The sequence below is a fragment of the Anomaloglossus baeobatrachus genome, chromosome 5 (assembly GCF_048569485.1).
Source record: "Anomaloglossus baeobatrachus isolate aAnoBae1 chromosome 5, aAnoBae1.hap1, whole genome shotgun sequence".
In the NCBI taxonomy this organism is placed as follows: Eukaryota; Metazoa; Chordata; class Amphibia; order Anura; family Aromobatidae; genus Anomaloglossus; species Anomaloglossus baeobatrachus.
Window position 1 is genome coordinate 510,477,635 of NC_134357.1, and position 19,518 is coordinate 510,497,152.

The 19,518-nt window shown below is 46.9% G+C and overlaps 2 protein-coding genes across 6 annotated transcripts in view; both read left to right on the forward strand.

Annotated features, from left to right (window-relative positions):
- The window catches only part of LOC142312859 (uncharacterized), a 56,084-nt gene extending 52,045 nt beyond the window's left edge, over positions 1-4,039 (forward strand). The window contains exon 6 of the mRNA XM_075351844.1: positions 983-4,039. Within this exon, the coding sequence (XP_075207959.1) occupies positions 983-2,133 (1,151 nt within the window). The 3' untranslated portion in view covers positions 2,134-4,039. The remainder of the gene's footprint in view (positions 1-982) is intronic.
- The window catches only part of LOC142311979 (uncharacterized), a 90,294-nt gene that overhangs the window by 48,076 nt on the left and 22,700 nt on the right, over positions 1-19,518 (forward strand). For 3 of the 5 annotated variants that reach the window (XM_075350854.1, XM_075350852.1, XM_075350849.1), the window contains exons 1-5: positions 15,549-15,620; positions 16,174-16,318; positions 16,448-16,627; positions 16,701-16,824; positions 16,908-17,005. In XM_075350854.1, the coding sequence (XP_075206969.1) occupies positions 16,241-16,318; positions 16,448-16,627; positions 16,701-16,824; positions 16,908-17,005 (480 nt within the window). In that variant the 5' untranslated portion in view covers positions 15,549-15,620; positions 16,174-16,240. Of the gene's footprint in view, positions 1-10,973; positions 11,049-15,548; positions 15,621-16,173; positions 16,319-16,447; positions 16,628-16,700; positions 16,825-16,907; positions 17,006-19,518 lie in introns of those variants that run through there. The other 2 variants (XM_075350850.1, XM_075350851.1) reach the window with 2 other exon arrangements.

The following is a 19,518-nucleotide window of genomic DNA, read 5'->3' on the forward strand; positions in this document are numbered from 1 at the left end:
TCAGTGCTGCAGGAGGTACCGGGGTTGAACTGGGGAGGACTTTTCTGTCTCGCCTGACATGGCAAATGAGACAAAAATCAGAGAAGAATGCTTCCTGCAGGTGCACAGTTCATGCGACCGCCATTTTAGACGATTGGGAGAAGAATGAGAGGGTCCGGGGGGGTGGGGGGGGATGGGGACTTTGGCCACACTGTGGGTCCAGAGGAGGACACTTATCACCCATCTGACATGTTTGATCATGCAAGGTGGGAGATACATGATTTTACCGGCGCTGCCATTTACAGTGATGTAATCATTGTTATACGGTGTATAACGGGGATCACGTGACCAGGGGCTGGAATGGCCTGGATCATAATCTCCAGAGTCTCAGCTAGTGCGGTAGCTGAAACCCTGGAGATTTTCCGACGCTGTGGGGGGGCGGGGCGCTATTCATTTTTTTTCTTTGTTTTTTTTTTTTTTACCAAAATGGGGGTAAGGAATAAGTATCTATTCCTGCCACCGGTTTAATCCGTACGGCTGTCGTAAAGGGGTTAATGTATTCACTGCTTAGCTACATTATACAATGCCTTACACTGTCTCCAGTGGGATGGTTTATGTGTACATGATCAAAATGCTCTCCCAATGTGCTTTTCTCCATACTAGAGTACTTGCTCCTGCCAGAGAGTGTAAGCAGTGAGTTTGGATCACCTGAGTAAACTAATTACAGGCCTCTTGTGAGTTTTCTCCGAACATGTAACTTAAATCGATTGGTGATTGGCACAGTGAAACATGAACCTATAGAGAAGGAGTGTACAATGGAGAAGTGAAAATATGAAAAGCATAATCAATCCTTTTTTGGTTTAACTTTTTAATGTGTTAAAATGTTATTGTATTACAGTTTGTATGGAAATGTTATATGTATTATAAATATTAATATAATATATTGATATAATTCTAATGCAGCGTTATAGAAAAATAATAAAATAACTTTTATTCCTGGCAGATGACTGTACCAGGGGCTCAGAAGAATATCTGATCTTCTCAGATTTTGCAACAGATATACGTGAAGAACATGTCATTATGCCAGATACACCTCAAGCCAATATCCTTTCTTCTGCTTCCTCAAAGACAAATATGCAAAACAAAAGTCTCAAAAGGGCTGTTGAACTTAAAATAGCTTCTATAGGGGAGAAACCATTTTTATGTTCAGAATGTGGTAAATGTTTTACTCGCCAACCAAACCTTGTTCAACACCAGAGAATTCACACAGGGGAGAAAACATTTTTGTGCTCAGAATGTGGAAAATCCTTTTATAAAAGAAATTCATTTGTTCAACACCAGAGAATTCACACAGGGGAGAAACCATTTTCATGTTCAGAATGTGAGAAATGTTATATCAGCAAATGTGCACTTGTTAAACATCAGAAAATTCACACTGGGGAGAAGCCATTTTCATGTTCAGAATGTTTAACATGTTTTTATACTAAGTCACATCTTGTTATACATCAGAGAATTCACACAGGAGAGAAACCATTTTCATGTTCAGAATGTAAGAAATGTTTTACAATAAAAGCTGAGTTGGTTCAACATCAGAGAATTCATACAGGGGAGAAGCCATTTTCTTGTTCAGAATGTGGGAAATGTTTTAGAACAAAGGCTGAAATGCTTCAACATCAGAGACTTCACACAGGGGAAAAGCCATTTTCCTGTTCAGAATGTGGGAAATGTTTTACACGAAAGTCACATCTTGTTACACATCAGAAAATTCACACAGGGGAGAAGCCATTTTCATGTTCAGAATGTGGGAAATATTTTAGAACAAAAGCTGAAATGGTTCAACATCAGAGAATTCACACAGGGGAGAAGCCATTTTTGTGTTCAGAATGTGGCAAATGTTTTAGAACAAAAGCTGAAATGGTTCAACATAAGAGACTTCACACAGGTGAGAAGCCATTTTCGTGTTCAGAATGTGGGAAATGGTTTTCTTCTCAATCACATCTTGTTAAACATCAGAGACTTCACACAGGGGAGAAGCCATTTTCGTGTTCAGAATGTGGGAAATGTTTTACACAGAATTCACATCTTGCTAAGCATCGGATGAGTCATGAAGGGAAAACAAGGCGCTATCATGATACAAATGTAGAAAATGTTTAAAAACAAAATATCATTTTCAACATTGCATCAGAAAAGTCACACAGGGAAGATGCCATATTTATATACAGACTCGCACACATGCAAGTCTATGGGTGTGAGTGAAACATTGAACTGTACTCTGATGACATCCAAGTGCAGTGTGCTTATACACACTGGCTGACAATAGAGAAGATGGAGAGATCACACCATCTTCTCCGCAGTTGTGATCCGATTGCAAGATCAGATCACAGTTGCATGACACTTAACTCGCACTCGCAGCAGAGCGGGAGCCGAGGGTCGTTAGCATATCGCTTCTGATGTTATCGCATTGGATGACATACTCTAGTGTGACTCTAGCCTTAGACATCTGTTAACTCACATGGGGCAGACACCTTTTTTATGTTCAGAATGTGGAAAATGTTTTACAGAAATATCAGATCTTGTTACCCGTTAGAGAATTCACGCAAGGAAGAAGCCATTGTCATTTTCAGGTTGTGAGAAATGTTTTAGTTGGAAAACAAATCTTATTGTACATCAAAGAACGCACACCGGGAAGGAACCTTTTTATTTCCATACATGTTTTATTTACAACATAAAAAAGGTAAATAGTAAAGTTTACATTGTGTGTAAAAATGACTTCAGGGACACTATGGAGAAATGGCTATATCACTGGTTCCACAACATATTCAATGTGATGTAGCGCAGTGAAGGGACCTCGTATGAAAACTAAAGGGGTTCTGCTACATTATACCACACCATAATCACAGGAGTAGGACTGGTAAGACGTTCCCTTGTGAAGGCATCTTTATGACATTACACACAAGGTCCCAAGAATATCATGGTATCCAAGCGAAAAGCCAAACTCATCACTAAAGAATATATATACCTCTATTACAGCCTACATTGCCATCCTGTTTGCATTATGGCTTTTTAGACCGGTGACGTAAAGGTCAATGGAACACCTTTTAACTTGATGTGTGGTTTGCTTGAGGTTGGTGGACCAGGAATTATTACATGGTATTCTTCAAATCTGACAACCAGCCTATGCAGGGGTTCTTTACACCTCTTGCTGTAATTCAAATTTGTTGTTCTCACAACCAATGGGACTCACAACATTGAACAGTGCTGACTTCTAGACTTATGAACATAACAGTCTGTCTAAAGGATAAGCGAAAGTCCCTCAGGTCAAGATTACTGCCCCCCTCTACAACAAGTGGCGATAACTGGCATATCGACAAAATAGAGGCATCGCACAATCATTCTACAAGACTTTAACCAATTTTTGAGGTTTCATATGCTTAAAAATAATTTTAGTCTGGATTTTATGGTGCTCACACAGAATGGAGCTGCGTGCTTGAAAATTTGATTATCAGATCTTAGCACTCAATTTGCACAACCTTATGGATTGTCCTTCTTGGTGTTGTAATTTCAATGTTGAGAAATGTATATAAATGTCAAGGAATTAATCTGGACATCATTATTACTGTTGGAATTTGTTACACCTTACACTCTGATTTATGTGGGAGCCATCTTGTGTATACTGCAGTGTGCCTTTAACTATAAGCTTGCAGTGTTGTATACACACATATATGTATAAAACATTATCTCATAGATTGGCCTCCGATACACACAGCATGACTTAGCATGTTCCATACTTAAATAAGATATTAATAGACCCTAGACATATGTAAGGGTACGATAAGGACCATAAAGAACATACACCAAAAATATTCTCATTATCTCCGCACCCATTTGTGTCCTGTGGTTCCACATTTATGTAACATTGCAAAGAACCAATCTGTATAACGTACAACAAGGGTGTAACCAATCATTATGTGTGGATTGCAAAGTAACCAATAATGTTGGAGTGTATAGACTTGCATGTTAAAGCTTTTCAATAAATATAACCTCTGGCCATTGCCCAGTGGGGAATCAAACGACTGGAGAGCTGCCTTCCTTCCTTACCTCTGTCGACGCGATTCACTGGGCACGTGGCTATTGGCTTGGCTGATTGCTTTAACAGTTTTTGGTGGAGAATGTGCAGGCCTCACAACTTCGCCTCTGATCACTGGTTCAGGACAAGATGCAGGAAATCCGCAGTAAGTAATCCATTGTGTTACTGGCTGCCTTCTGTCCTATTCTTGTGATCTGGTGCGACCTGTTGCCCTGCCCATGTGAATGCTGTTGTTTTATATGTGCAACTTGGCTTTAGGCTGGGGCCACACGGGCACTACTGCGATTCACTTGCATGAGACTCGGCTCGTGCTGGCAGTACAGCAGAGCCGAGTGTCATGCCTGTGTCCTTGCAACTGAGGTCCGTTCGTGCGAGCAGACCTCAGCTGCGGGGGGCGGGCCGGCACTCAGGAGTGGAGGGAGGGATTTCTCTCCCTCTCTACTGTGTAGCCGGCTATTGCCATTCTCGCACTGCACTAGCAGTACACCGATGTACCGCGAGTGCAGTGCCATTTTTCTCTCGCCCCATTCACTTGAATGGGTGCGAGAGAAAGAGACTCAGCTTACAATCGCAGCATGCTGCGATTGTTTTCTCAGTCCGATTAGGGCTGAGAAAATAATCGCCCATGTGTGCTGACACACAGGCTAGAATTGGTCCGAGGGGAATGCGATGTTTTATCGCACTCCACTCGCACCGATTTTCTCGCCGTGTGGCTTAGCCCTAAGGCATATGATTCTGTGAGTGTGTGATAGGCCTGTTATGGGGGAGGCTGCGAGAAGTGACTCTGTATAAAGGGGTCCAGAAAGTATGGACAGGGGCATGAGTGTGAGGGCATGGGGGACTCAATAAAATATGTACCAGAGGAGCTTATCTCCTTTTGATTGTATCCACGTCAAGGGGTAGAAGTAACAATTGTCAAATTTCCTCTAAACAACCTGTAAGGCTCAATATTCATGATGCCTTCTCCATGATTTTATGAGTACTAGTGAGTCCAGATAGCCCCTATAATTTGTTGGGTACTGACGTATTGTGTCATAAAAGCATTTATAGATTTTTCCAGTTAGAATTTACCTATATTAGGCCACCTTGTGTGCCTCAGTACCCATTGAATGGAGACCAAGAAGGTCTCAGGGATCTGTAGGATAATGGACTCCTTGTACTCGTCAAAAAGTTTTTTGGTTTTTTTTTATTCCTTCTTGTACCTAGAGAATGTGGGCGAGGAATGGCAAAAAAAAAGGCAGACACCAGTATATTGCATGATACATAATAATTCACAAGTGGTAAACGCAGTAACTGTCCTAACCACGGGTACCAAATTCATATACAGTGGGGAAAATAATTATTAATAATTATTATTTGTGCATTTACACTTAATTTTTTGCACGCCATTGTTCAAGCAGTGCTGGCTCCCCCCTTCTAGTGGGGGAAGTAAGTATTTGATCCCTTGCTGATTTTGTAAGTTTGCCTACTGACAAAGACATGAACAGTCTATAATTTTAATGGTAGGTTACGTTTAAGGCTGTGTCCGCACTTTGCTTTTTACCTGCTTTTTTGCTGCTTTTTCAACTGCAGCGTTTAATGCAAAAATGGATGTGTTCTGCTTTTCAAGCATAGTCTATGGGAATTTGGGTTTCTTGTGCACACTATGCAGTTCAAAATGCTGCCTTTTTGTGGCAGAAATTTGGGCAAAAACTCTGCTTGCAGTTCAAAACGCAAATGGCAAAAACAACTGACATGTTGCTTCTTTAAAAAAGCAGAGTTTTTGCCCAAATTTCTGCCACAAAAAGGCAGCATTTTGAACAGCATAGTGCGGACAAGAAACCCAAATTCTCATAGACTATGCTTGAAAAGCAAAATACATCCATTTTGGCATTAAAACGCTGCAGTTGAAAAAGCAGGTAAAAAGCAAAGTGCGGACACAGCCTAACAGAGAATAAAAAAAAGAAAACCAGAAAATCACATTGTATAAATTATATAAATTTATTTGCATTTTGCAGAGAGAAATAAGTATTTGATCCTTTTGGAAAACAAGACTTAATTCTTGGTGGCAAAACCCTTGTTGGCAAGCACAGCAGTCAGACTTTATTGTAGTTGATGATGAGGTTTGCGCACATGTCAGGAAGAATTTTGGTCCACTCCTCTTTGCAGATCATCTCTAAAACATTAAGATTTTGAGCCTGTTGCTCGGCAAATCGGAGCTTCAGCTCCCTCCATATGTTTTCCATGTGATTCAATTCTGGAGACTAGCTAGGCTACTCCATGACCTTAATGTGCTTCTTTTTGAGCCACTCTTGATGCCTTGGCTGTATGTTTTGGATCATTGTTGTGCTGAAAGACCCAGCCACGACCCATTTTTAATGTCCTGGCAGAGGGAAGGAGGTTGTCACTCAGGATTTTATGGTACATGGCTTCATCCATTGTCCCATTGATGTGGTGAAGTAGCCCTGTGCCTAAGCAGACAAACATACCTAAAACATAAAGTTTCCACCTCCTTGCTTGACAGTGGGGATGGTGTTCTTTGGAGTCATAGGCAGCATTTCTCTTCCTTCAAACACGAGTTAACACCAAAGAGCTCAATTTTTGTCTCATCTGACCCAAGCACCTTCTCCCAATCACTCTTAGAATCATCCAGGTCTTCATTGGCAAACTTCAGATGAGCCTGCACATGTGCCTTCTTGAGCAGTGGGACTTTACAGGCTCTGCAAGGATTTTAATCCATCACAGCATAATGTGTTACCAATGGTTTTCTTGGTGACAGTGGTCCCAGCTGCCTAGAGATCATTAACAAGTTCCGCCCGTGTAGTTTTAGGCTGATCTCTCACCTTTCTCATGATCCTGGATACCCTACAATGTGACATTTTCAATGGAGCCCCAAATCAATGTCGATTGACACTCATTTTGTATTTCTTCCATTTTCTAACTATTGCACCAACAGTTGTCTGTTTCTCACACAGCGTCTTACTTATGGTTTTGTAGCCCATGCCAGCCTTGTGCAGGTCTATGATCTTGTCCCTGACATCCTTAGAAAGCTCTTTGGTCTTGTCATGGGTGGACACTAAGAGCAAAGGGCCCCTGCACAAGAATTGTGTATCGGCCCCCCTACTCCCAGAAGCAAAAAAATCACCTTTGGGACACGCAGAGCAGCTTGTCCCGGAGAGTCTGTAGCCCAGCGACGTCACTTATCTATACTGATCCCCCTATGCTCCCACTTATCTATACTGATACTCCTATACTCCCATTTATCTATACTGCCCCCCTATACTCCCACTTATCTATACTGATCCCCCTAAGCTCCCACTTATCCATACTGCCCCCCTATGGTCCCACTTATCTATACTAATCCCCCATTCTCTCAATTATCCATACTGCCCCCTATGCTCCCCTTTTCTATACTGTTCCCCCTATGCTCCCCTTATCTATACTGATCCCCCTATGCTCCCACTTGTCCATACTGATCCCCCTATGCTCCCACTTGTCCATACTGCTCCCCTATGGTCCCACTTATCTATACTGATCCCCCTATGCTCCCACTTATCCATACTGCTCCCCTATGGTGCCACTTATCTATACTGATCCCCCTATTCTCTCAATTATCCATACTGATCCCCCTATGCTCCCACTTATCTATACTGATCCCCCTATGCTCCCACTTATCTATACTGCTCCCCTATAGTACCACTTATCTATACTGATCCCCCTATGCTCCCACTTATCCATACTGATCCCCCTATGCTCCCACTTATCTATACTGATCCCCCTATGCTCCCATTTATCCATACTGATCCCCCTATGCTCCCCTTATCCATACCGATAAGGGGAGCATAGGGATAAGTGGTGAAAGAGGGTGTTTTTTTTGTCTTTTATTCCAAATAAAGGATTTTTTCGGGTGTATGTGTTTATTTACTTTCACTTACAGGTTAATCATGGGATGTGTCTCAGACGCCTGCCATGATTAACCTAGGACTTAGTGGCAGCTATGGCCTGCTGCAATTAACTCCTTATTACCTCGATTGCCACCACACCAGGGCAATTCGGGATGAGCCGGGTACAGTCCTGGGCCTGTCGCATCTAATGGATGCGGCAATTCCGGGCGGCTTCTGGCTATTTTTAAGTCTACAAAAAAAGTCAGCCTGGCTGCACGAACTACTGGTATAGAGAGGTGCTCAGAAGAAAATTAATAGTCAATAAAAAAAGGGAAAGCTTCGGCACACTCAGATAAGAGAATATGAAATGAAAAAAAAATTTTTCAGGTGATTTTATTGCAAGGCACAAAAAAAGGTTCATCAATTACACCGACGTTTCAGCTCGTAGAGCTTTTATCAAGGTGATACTAAAAGAGATATATAAGGACATAGACCATACAATGGATGGATCAAAACGTGGTTGTGGGATGATGCCTTGGCGATAGTCCACAGCGGAAAATAGAAAGTTTGGGAGCTGAAGAGCGTGAATCGCCTATGGCGTCACAGCGGGGTATTTTAATGGCAACCGTCAATACAGGCTTAGTGCAATAGGGATCCAATGGAAATCCTAAAGGTAAGTGTGTAATAGTGAGAATCTCTCCAGGTTGATTGAACCATATAATGCATATCAGAGATCCACATTCAAATCAGGCTGTGGTATGCTTCAAGGAGACCATTGGAAGTGCCTATGAACGGAGTCATTGGGGAACAGGGAGTGCACTCTTAAACGCCAGGGGACAGCAGGAGATAAAGTCACTGTATGTAGTTATATTTAATAATAATCTGTGTACTGGCTTGTGCAAAAAAATACAGTAACTGAACCTTTCAAGAAACCATACTGTATTTTATTTTCCAGCTATAAAGAAAGCGCTCGTCTCATGGATCATGACCAGCTTAACAACACGCAGTGAAACGATGCTCAGAATGTCACCTACTGCATATATTATATTTTGCGGGGTTTGCAGTTAGGACAGGGAAAGGTAAGAGAGGTGGTGATGCTCACCCTGGTTTTTTGACCCGATGTAGTTAAGGGCCTATCCCATAACTGTGTGACATAGGGTGAGATAACCAACCTTATTTCTTGGGAAGGGAGAAGATTTGACAGGTATGAAGAAAAAGATGGAAAATGTTAGATTAAGGAAGGGGTTAATGTTTTCAGCCCTGCCAAAATTTCATAGGGTGTTTGTTCTTTGAGATCTAATTGAAAAAAAGAGTTCCTGAGGGAAGTGACTAAAGGCCCCTTTACACACTGAGACTTTCTAGCGATCCCACCAGCGATCCCAACCTGGCCGGCATCGCTACAAAGTCTCTGGTGAGCTGTCAAACAGGCAGACCTGGCCAACGACGCAACAGCGATCCGGACCTGCAGAACGACCTAGCTAGTCATTGGGGGACGTTGTCAGGCCTAAAACACACATCCGTGAAAACCGTGAAAACTGTCGGCAGACAGAGTAGCGCGATGAGAATGAACTCGGGTGAACTTCACCCGACTTCATTGTCATGCCGCGGCTCTGTTTGTGTGCCGTGTACTGATTAGCGGTCACCTGTGAAGGATTCACCGGTGACCACTAATCCCCCGAGTGACTGAAGTGTCCCCCCCTCTCTCATACTCACCGATCCCCGATCACCGGCGCTGCACGGCGTTCACACTGCCCCGGCGGCTTTTTCTAATTTGAAAAAGCCGGCCGCTCATTAAACAATCTCGTATTCCCTGCTTTCCCCGCCCACCGGCGCCTATGATTGGTTGCAGTGAGACACGCCTCCACGCTGAGTGACAGGTGTCTCACTGCACCCAATCACAGCAGCCGGTGGGCGTGTCACTATGGAGTATAGAAATAAATAAATAATTAAAAAAAACGGCGTGCAGTTCCCCCCAAATTTAATACCAGCCAGATAAAGCCATACGGCTGAAGGCTGGTGTTCTCAGGATGGGGAGCTCCACGTTATGGGGAGCCCCCCAGCCTAACAATATCAGTCAGCAGCCGCCCAGAATTGCCGCATACATTAGATGCGACTGTTCTGGGACAGTACCCGGCTCTTCCCGATTTGCCCTGGTGCGTTGGCAAATCGGGGTAATAAGGAGTTATTGGCAGCCCATAGCTGCCAATAAGTCCTAGATTAATCATGTCAGGCGTCTCCCCGAGATACCTTCCATGATTAATCTGTAAATTACAGTAAATAAACACACACAACTGAAAAATCCTTTATTAGAAATAAAAAACACAAACGCATTCCCTGGTTCACCACTTTAATCAGCCCCAAAAAGCCCTCCATGTCCGGCGGAATCCAGGATGGTCCAGCGTCGCTTCCAGCTCTGCTGCATGAAGGTGACCGGAGCAGCAGAAGAAACCGCCGCTCCTGTCACCTCCACCCAGCAAATGAAGAGAGCCGCGCAAAACGTCACCAGCGGTCACACGTGCACACAGTGCACAGTCCCGCTACAGTCGCACAGCGCATGCGCGGGACCAGGGGCGGCGTCCTGAGATATGAAATTCAGCGTTGGGGGGCGGCGTAAATCTGCTGGAGGAACAGCAACGGTCAGCAGAGAGCCCGCCCCCATGGACGATTTACAAAATTTACATAGCAAAAGGTACAAGTTTATAAAGTATTTAATTTGGTTTAAAAGGGGCCACAAAAAGTACAGGAACCTTGCTAGAATGCAGCCCAGGAGCTGCAGAGGGGGAAACTCTTAGGTTTCAAGCTAAATTTCTGATAACAGGTTCCCTTTAATATGACTATAGTTGGATTGTGTGTTATACCGGGAGTAGGACGGGGCCAGGACTGGATGTAGTGATCATGTGAAGCCGGCAACAGCTCCGGAGATTTCTTACATGGGATCTTTCTGATGTTATATCGTCATCTTCTCCGCATTCAGGTCCCTACAATATCGGATCCTCTAAGATCTTCTATATAAGAGAATTTTCCTGATTGACCCATCAGGGATGGATAAGGACAGGGACAAGATGGCGGAGAGGATATTACACCTCACCCTAGAGATCCTCTTCCGGCTTACTGGAGAGGTGAGAGATTCTGATGAGGTCACATTGCAGGGTTGAGCCTAGAATGTACGGGCTCTTTCCAGGTTAGTGGGCGTGACCCGCTTGCTTGGTGGGCGTGGTGATGTTTCCTCTCGTCCACCATAATCGTGCAGGGGTGGGTCTTACCCCCAGGCCACCACTTCTATTATAAACAACTCTATACCTCCCAACCGTCCCGGATACTGTGGGACTGTACCAGATTTCAGCTGGTGTCCCGGTGTCACGATCGTGATGCTTCTGTCCCATGGCTCTCTTCGTCTGACTTTCTCCCCCTCCTAATGCACATGAGCAGAGCCGAGCAATGCTTCACTGCTCTGGCTCTGTGTGCTACCGCTGTTATTAGTGGGCGGCAGCAGCACTTTCCTGGCTGCCGGCGCTTTAAATCGGCACCTGCAGCTCGGCGTGCAGTGCTCTCAGCTGGGCTGCTTGTGTACGGAAGGAAGTGCATCTGTGGGCGGAGCTACCAAGCAACATGCTGAGCTCTGTCCACAGATGAAGAGACTGGAGGAAGAGGAGCTGCAACACCAAGGAACGCTGTATGTGACCTCCCCACCTACCCAAAGCTGTATGCCCCAACTCCCTCCTCACCAGAGCTATATGCCTCCAGTCACCCCCCTCACCACATCTGTATGGCCCCCTCACCAAATTTGTATGCCCCCCAGCCCCCCCACCAGATCTATATGCCCCCCAGCACCCACCAGCTCTGTATGCCTCCAGCCCCCTCCCACCAGATATGTATCCCCCCAGCCCCCCCCCCACCAGATCTGTATGCCCCAGCAGCCCTCTACTCACCAGAGCTATATGCTTCCAGCCACCCCCCCCCTCACCAGATCTGTATACCCCCCAGTCCCCACACCAGATTTGTATACCCCCCAGCCCCCACACCAGATTTGTATGCCCCCCAGCCCCCACACCAGATTTGTATGCCCCTTAGCCCCCACACCAGATTTGTATGCCCCCTAGCCCCCCCACAAGATCTATATGCCCCCCAGCACCCCCCAGCTCTGTATGCCTCCAGCCCCCTCCCACCAGATATGTATCCCAGTCCCCCCTCACCAGATCTGTATGCCCCAGCAGCCCTCTCCTCACCAGAGCTATATGCCTCCAGCCACCCCCCCTTCACCAGATCTGTGTGCCCCCCAGCCCCCACACCAGATTTGTATGCCCCATCCCCCCATCGGAGCTGTATGTGTGGCGCCCTGGACAAGCCAGGGGCCACAGAGAACAACACCACCACACCCCACACTCCCGGTCAGGCACACCTAAGTCAGACAAAACCCTTGTTGCCTTCCTCCAGGGGCTGATGTCCACACCAGGGGGTGGAGCCAGGTGGTTGTCCCCGCCCACCGAGGAGTTCACAGTCCTGGAGGCGGGAAAAGCAGACAGTTAGTCAGTCTAGTTTTGGAGAAGAAAGTGAGAGGAAGTTAAGTGGTAGTAGAGCACTCTGAAGTTGGTCCGGGTGTGTGGCCCGGACGGATCAGCAAGGTTGGCAAACGGTGGTGACCGTCTGCAGGAGTGACCTATCGGAGTTTACCGTAAGGACCGTGGACGGGCGGTGGCCCGGCGGTTCCGGACCGGTACGCAAACAGAAGTCAGCACCATCTGGCAGGGGCTTACGGACCCCGGTAAGGCTAGGAGTCGCCGTGAATTTGCTAAAAAAGCAGCGGCCGGACCCGAGCAGTGGGAGAGCGCAGCGTCCCCTCCTCTGCCCGCGACATATGTGCCCCTAGAGCTGAATAAGCCCCAACACCAGAGCTATATGCCCCTTAGTAATATCTATGCTACCAGTAATTTGTATGCCCCACAGTAAAGTGTATTTCCCCCCAGTAATGTGTATACCCCTTAGTAACATGTATGCCCCTCAGTGAAAAACACAGACGTTCTTCACTGATGTGTTAAACACGCATATGTCCCTTCATACTCCGTGATTCACGGCACACAGTGGTTGTCCATGTGCAATCCGTTATACGTGATCCGTACTCCGTAATTGCACATGGACATATACTCACCTGTCCCCGCACCTGATCTCCGTGGTGCTGAAGAGTCCCGCGATTCAGCATCCAGCCACCGCTCTCTCACCTCTGCAGCTACTTCCGGGCCGGCTCTGGCTGCATAAATGAATATGCATGCCATAATGTGCAGGTCAGGAAGAAGCAGAGAGCAGCTGCCGAACTCAGCATCGCTGGAGAAGGTGAGTTGAAAAAGCTTTTTATTTTAAATGTCCGTGTTTTTCTGGTACCTGTTCCACGGATCACACCATAGTGTGGTCCGTGGGACATCAGTGATGCCAGAAAAAAATGGACATGTTTCTGTGCGGCAATCACGGATACGCATGTAGGCCGCACGGAGACACAGTCAGTGAAAAATCACTGATGTGTGTGCAGACCCATTGATTATAATGGGTCTGCATAGGTCAGTGATTCTGGTACGTAGAAAAACTAGCACATACATACCAGAATCACTGACATCTGAAACAAGCCGAATATGTATACCCCCTTAAGTACTGTCTATGCCCCAAAACCCTCCTGTGCTGTATATACTGTAGCCCCCAGCCCCTCCTGTGCTGTATCGTATATACTGTAGCCCACAGCCCCTCCTGTGCTGTATATACTGTAGTCCCCAGCCCCTCCTGTGATATATACTGTATATATACAGTGTATACACATTTTATATATATATATATATATATATATATATATATATATATAAAAATATCAAACCCCCATCCTCCCTTGTGATACATACACAGCGGTGTCAGTGTGCACTGTGCGTGGCTAGGTCTGTTAAAGTGTTGCCAAGTGATCACATGCCGAGGAGGAGCTGGATAGAGACAAGCAGGGTAGGTGAGTGCGGCTGCTGCCGGCTTCCCCATATTATTACCTCCAATGTGTGTATATGTATGATGTATATATCTATGTATGTCAGTGCAGATGACTGTGTATAGATTTGTCTGTTTATATGTATTTTAGGGAATTTGTCTTCAAATATGTACCATATATGTGTGTATGCCTGTGCCCACGATCAGGACTCACTGTGTCCTGGAGGCAGCGGGTCCTGACCTGCGGGGCTGCACGTCTCCTCCGCAGGAGAACGCAGCTGCCTGTGCCCATGATCAGGACTCGCTGTGTCCTGGAGGCATCGGGTCCTGAACTGCGGGGCTGCACGTCTCCTCCGCAGGAGACCACAGCTGCCTGTGCCCACGATCAGGACTCGCTGTGTCCTGGAGGCATCGGGTCCTGACCTGCGGGCCTGCAAGTCTCCTCTGCAGGAGAACGCATCTGCCTGTGCCCACGATCAGGGTTCAGTGCGCTGCGGTCTCCTTCTGTGTTCTCCCTACAGAGGACGCATGCAACTGCAGCAAACAATTGACATGCTGCAGTCTGGAAAGACGCTCCGCAGGTCAGTGTTTGCTGCAGAAAAAACAAGCACAGTGGGCACGGGATTTCTAGAAATCCCTCCACTGTGCTTGTACTGTACAATGCAGCGTTTTAGACACAGCAAAAACACGCTACATCCAAAATGCTGCAAATACTGATTGTGGGCATGCAGCCTAAAGGCTGCTTTACACACTGCGATATCGGTACCGATATCGCCAGCGTGCATACCCGCCCCCATCGGTTATGCGACATGGGCAAATCTCTGCCCGTGTCGCACAACATCGCCCGGACCCGTCACACTACTTACCTTCCCTGCGACGTCGCTGTGACCGGCGAACCGCCTCCTTTCTAAGGGGGCGGTTCGTTCAGCGTCACAGCAGCGTCACTGAACCGCCGCCCAATAGAAGCAAAGGGGCGGAGATGAGCGGGACAAACATCCCGCCCACCTCCTTCCTTCCGCATTGTGGCCGGGAGGCAGGTAAGGAGAGGTTCCTCGTACCCGCGGTGTCAAACGGAGCGATGTGTGCTGCCGCAGGAACGAGAAACTACTTCGTTACTGCTGCAGTAACGATATTTGAGAATGGACCCCCATGTCACCAATGACCGATTTTGAACGTTTTTGCGACGATGCAAAATCGGTCATAGGTGTCACACGCAACGGCATCGCTACAGCGGCTGGATGTGCGTCACAAAATTCGTGACCCCAACGAGATCGCTGTAGCAATCTTGTAGCGTGTAAAGCCCGCTTTAAACAATGTGATCAGCAGTGCTGAAAAGGATTGGATGTGGGCGTGACAAATTGCAAAATGGGTGTGGTTAGGAGGCGTGGCTTAAAACTTTGTCCCTCTTTCTCATCTTTAAATGTTGGGAGGTATGACAACTCCATGCCCACGTGGACGTAGAAAAACCATGTTTATTTTCTGGAAACCATCTGCTGCATTTTGAACACCTATCACGAGAGAAATGACGACATACCTGGAAGGAGCCCATACATTCTAGCATCTACCCTAAATTAGATGGCTGCTCTGTGCTTACAGGACCTGTGATGATGTCATAGTCATGTGATCAGTCACATGGGGGGCAGGAGGCATTATACAGTTTACAGGAAGTGAAGTGTTTTCTCCTGTAGGAAGTGGCCGCATGTAAGAGAAGAAGCTGCAGAGAGTGAGAGAGTCGGGTAATGATGGCGCCGAGAACGAGCGGGAACAGACTGTGTGTGATAAAGGGGAACGGGGCAAATCCTGGTGGGCAGAGGGAGCGGAGCTTTCACCCACAGCCATATATCTAGTGTGCGGCTCTGCAGGAGGAGGGATGTGGAGATTCCCCATTACATTAACCCCCTCAGTGCTGCGCTCAAACTCCAGGAGACAGAACGTGTTCCCGTCTGTGCGGCTCTATCAGGAGATCTGTCTGTATGGGATTAGATTGGGTCACTTCCCTCCTGACGCCGCTCGCTGCTCTGTTACTGTACAGTCTCCATTATGGCCGTCGCCCGCTCCATGTTGTCACTATCAGGAGATATTAATGTTCTATCATTATCTGTTACTGACGGCCCCGGTTCTATGTTCTGTGATAAATCTCTGTGTGTGACTATAGGTGGATTGTGTGTTATACCGGGGGCAGGACGGGGCCAGGACTGGATGTAGTGATCATGTGAAGCCGGTAACAACTCCGGAGATTTCTTACATGGGATCTTTCTGATGTTACATCCTCATCTTCTCCTCATTCAGGTCCCTACAATATCGGATCCTCTCAGATCTTCTATAGAAGAGAATTTTCCGGATTGACCCATCAAGGATGGACAAGGGCAGGGACAAGATTATGGAGAGGATGTTACACCTCACCCTAGAGATCCTCTTCCGGCTTACTGGAGAGGTGAGAGATTCTGATTTCGTCACATTACATCATTCTTATCTATGGGAATAACAGATGGACAGAACTGGAGAGGTGAGGACTCTGGAAATGTCTGTAGTGAGGTTTATTAATGTGTCTCTCCATATCCAGGATTACACAGTAGTGAAGAAGACCTCTAGTGAGCGCTGTCAGGACCCTGTGTCTGAGGGATGGGGAAGACCCCTGAGCCCAATCACGGGGCCTCCACCTCACCCCCTGATACATGAGGACATCAAGGAGCAGAAGATACTAGAACTCATCTACAAGATGATTGAGCTGTTGACTGGAGAGGTGACACTGCTGGGACATTGTACAGTAACGCTATGAAGGGATCGGGGGATGACGGTATCATTGTATGTGTCAGGTTCCTATAAGGTGTCAGGATGTCGCCGTCTATTTCTCCATGGAGGAGTGGGAGTATTTAGAAGGACACAAAGATCTATACAAGGACGTCATGATGGAGGATCCCCAGCCCCTCACATCACCAGGTAATAGACAGGACTAAATACACATGACTTATAATTACCTGTATGTAAAGAATGAATTCAGTCCCTGTATGTGTTTCCTCCAGTTCTATCCAGTGAGAGGACAACATCAGAGAGATGTCCCCGTCCTCTTCTCCCACAGGACTGTAAACAAGAAGATCCTGATGTTCTTCTGGATCATGAGGTAGATGGAGAGAAGGTGTCATGAAATCTCCCTATGATGTGTAGACGGCTGTGAAGGTCTTGTGCTCAGTCTTGTTTTATCATCCGGTATTATACTCTGAATGAACCCTTTTAGAGACACTTTCACACACTCATGTGACACCTATTACACACATGACCGTGTAGTACAGCGTAAAATGAAGTGATCAGTGCTCACAATATGAAGATTGAACAACCTGACTTTGCACACGGTCACTGGTGCTCGATTAGCCAGGACCAGTATTGCAAAAATTGACAACTTTGGCAGGTTTTTACATGCAATGAGGTCAAAAGTATACTGAGAATGGTGTAATCATGGAAAAACATCCAGTTATATTGGATCCTGTGTATGTAAACCTCATCATTAAGGGTGCGTGCCCACGATCAGTGTTCACAGCATTTTGGACACAGAATGCTTCAGCTGCGTCCAAAACGCTGCGGTGTACAGTACAAGCTCAGTGGATGGGATTCCTAGAAATCCTGTGTCCACTGTGCTTGTTTTATCCGCAGCAAACACTAACCTGCGGAGCGTCTTTCCAGACCGCAGCAAGTCAATTGTTTGCTGCAAAATTGCATGCGTCCTCCGTAGGGAGAACACAAGTGAGAGACCGCAGCGCACCTAACCCTGATCGTGGGTACAGTCAGCTGCGGTCTCCTGCGGAGGAGACATGCGGCCCCGTAGGTCAGGACTCGCTGCATTCTGAATGCAGTGAGTCCTGATCGTGGGCACATACCCTTAGGTATCTGCAGCTGACTACAACGATGGTGATCATCTAATGTATTAGTTTGTAGTCATCGTTCCTTACCACAGATGAGTTATTGCAGATGGTCAGTTCCACTATCATTGCTGTCTAAGGGAAACAAAGAAATTAAACTTCATTTGGCAAAAGAGAGCAAGGATTATATCACACAGCAGTGGGAGACATTGTTAGGAGGAATCCAGGTTGCTGCTGTATCCTGATGATGGGAGGGTTATAACTTGGCACAATCCATGTGTCCTTCCTGTATGGCCACATACAATCAGATTACACTATAGCCCCAGATGTAATGTATCCACAGGGAAGAAGGATTCAGGCTACGATATGAAAATAAACTCATTGGGGGACATAGTAACCATGGGATAATCTGCTGCCAATTAGAGGCTGACACTATTATAACATCTTAAAAGAAATTTGTCTCCTTACCAGCAGAAAATACCCTACCTGCTATCATTATGCCCAGGGCCACCATCAGGGTATTACAACCATGACTGGTGTAGGGGGCCGGTGAAGAGGGGAGGTCCGGCCAGCTCGGTGTAATTACTTAGCTGTGTTAAGCCCCAGGCCCCCCTCTTCAACGGGCCCCAGGCACAGCCGCAGCAGAGGGGCCCGACAGTGTCGCTACCGCCATTACAACACATCTCTAAGTTGTGATTAAATTGTGATCTCTTCCTTCTTTCGCTGTGTTAGTTGAATTCTTGTGACTTGAAGTGCTACAGAGACTCGTGTCTTGGGTTGATTTCCCGTCCCGTATAGCAGGCAGCGAGAGTATGTTATGGGCTGTATCGTGATCATAACTCCTGGCTCTGTGGTGCTGTGCCCCGGGCACTTGAGGTTGGTGAAGGGACGTGCAATCCCCTGCCTGGCGGATTCTGATGGCGAGACCTAAAGTTTTCACCACCGTAGGACTCCGCACCCTTTCTGTGCTGGTTCTGAGGGAGCTATCAAGCTCTTACCTCAGCAACCGTGTTATCTCCTGTTCCACAGGTAGGTTTCTCCTTCCTCCTCCCTAATTGTCGTCCGGCCTGGACCGCAGCTCCTGCTCGACTCCCTATGTGTGAATGTTCCTCCTACTTTCCCCTCCCCCCCCCCCCACCCACCGCCTCCTCGATATGCTCCTCTCACCTGCGACCCTGGACTAGTTGCTGGAGGCCCATATGTTCTGGCGACCATCCTATAGACCCTACCTTAACCTAATCCCCTGGGAAAGGGGCAACTGACGGAATGTGTGATGAATGGTGTGGTTACCGGCACTAACCTCCTCTTTACCCGGGATTAGTACTGCACCTTTATTGAGGTGCAATACTCTGTGGCGACTGAAGCCTCGGGTGCCCCAAAAGAACTTTGACTGCATCCCTGTGTCTCTCCATTATTGCCTGCACCCCCGCCATTGCAGACTGCTACTCCCAACAGCCCTGGGGCCCAGCTCTACCTCTGGAGAGCTATACCAACTAAGCTTCGTCACCATCTGCCCCAGAGGTCCCATCTCGCAGCGTCTGTAATCTCTGGCAGAGTACCACAGGTGGCGTCACGAATAACTACCATCCCCACCATTCTTCCCCTTTTGAACGACACCACCGAGGTCACGGAACCGGGCTTTGCCGCCACGACATCCATCCCACCCAAGACAAGGACCGTCTCAGAAATGTGTGCCCCACGGCCCCGCTGCGGGCGTGTCACTAGCACCGCCATCTAATTTTTGGCAAATGCAAGATGCTTTTGTCGCGGGCGGAGGAGG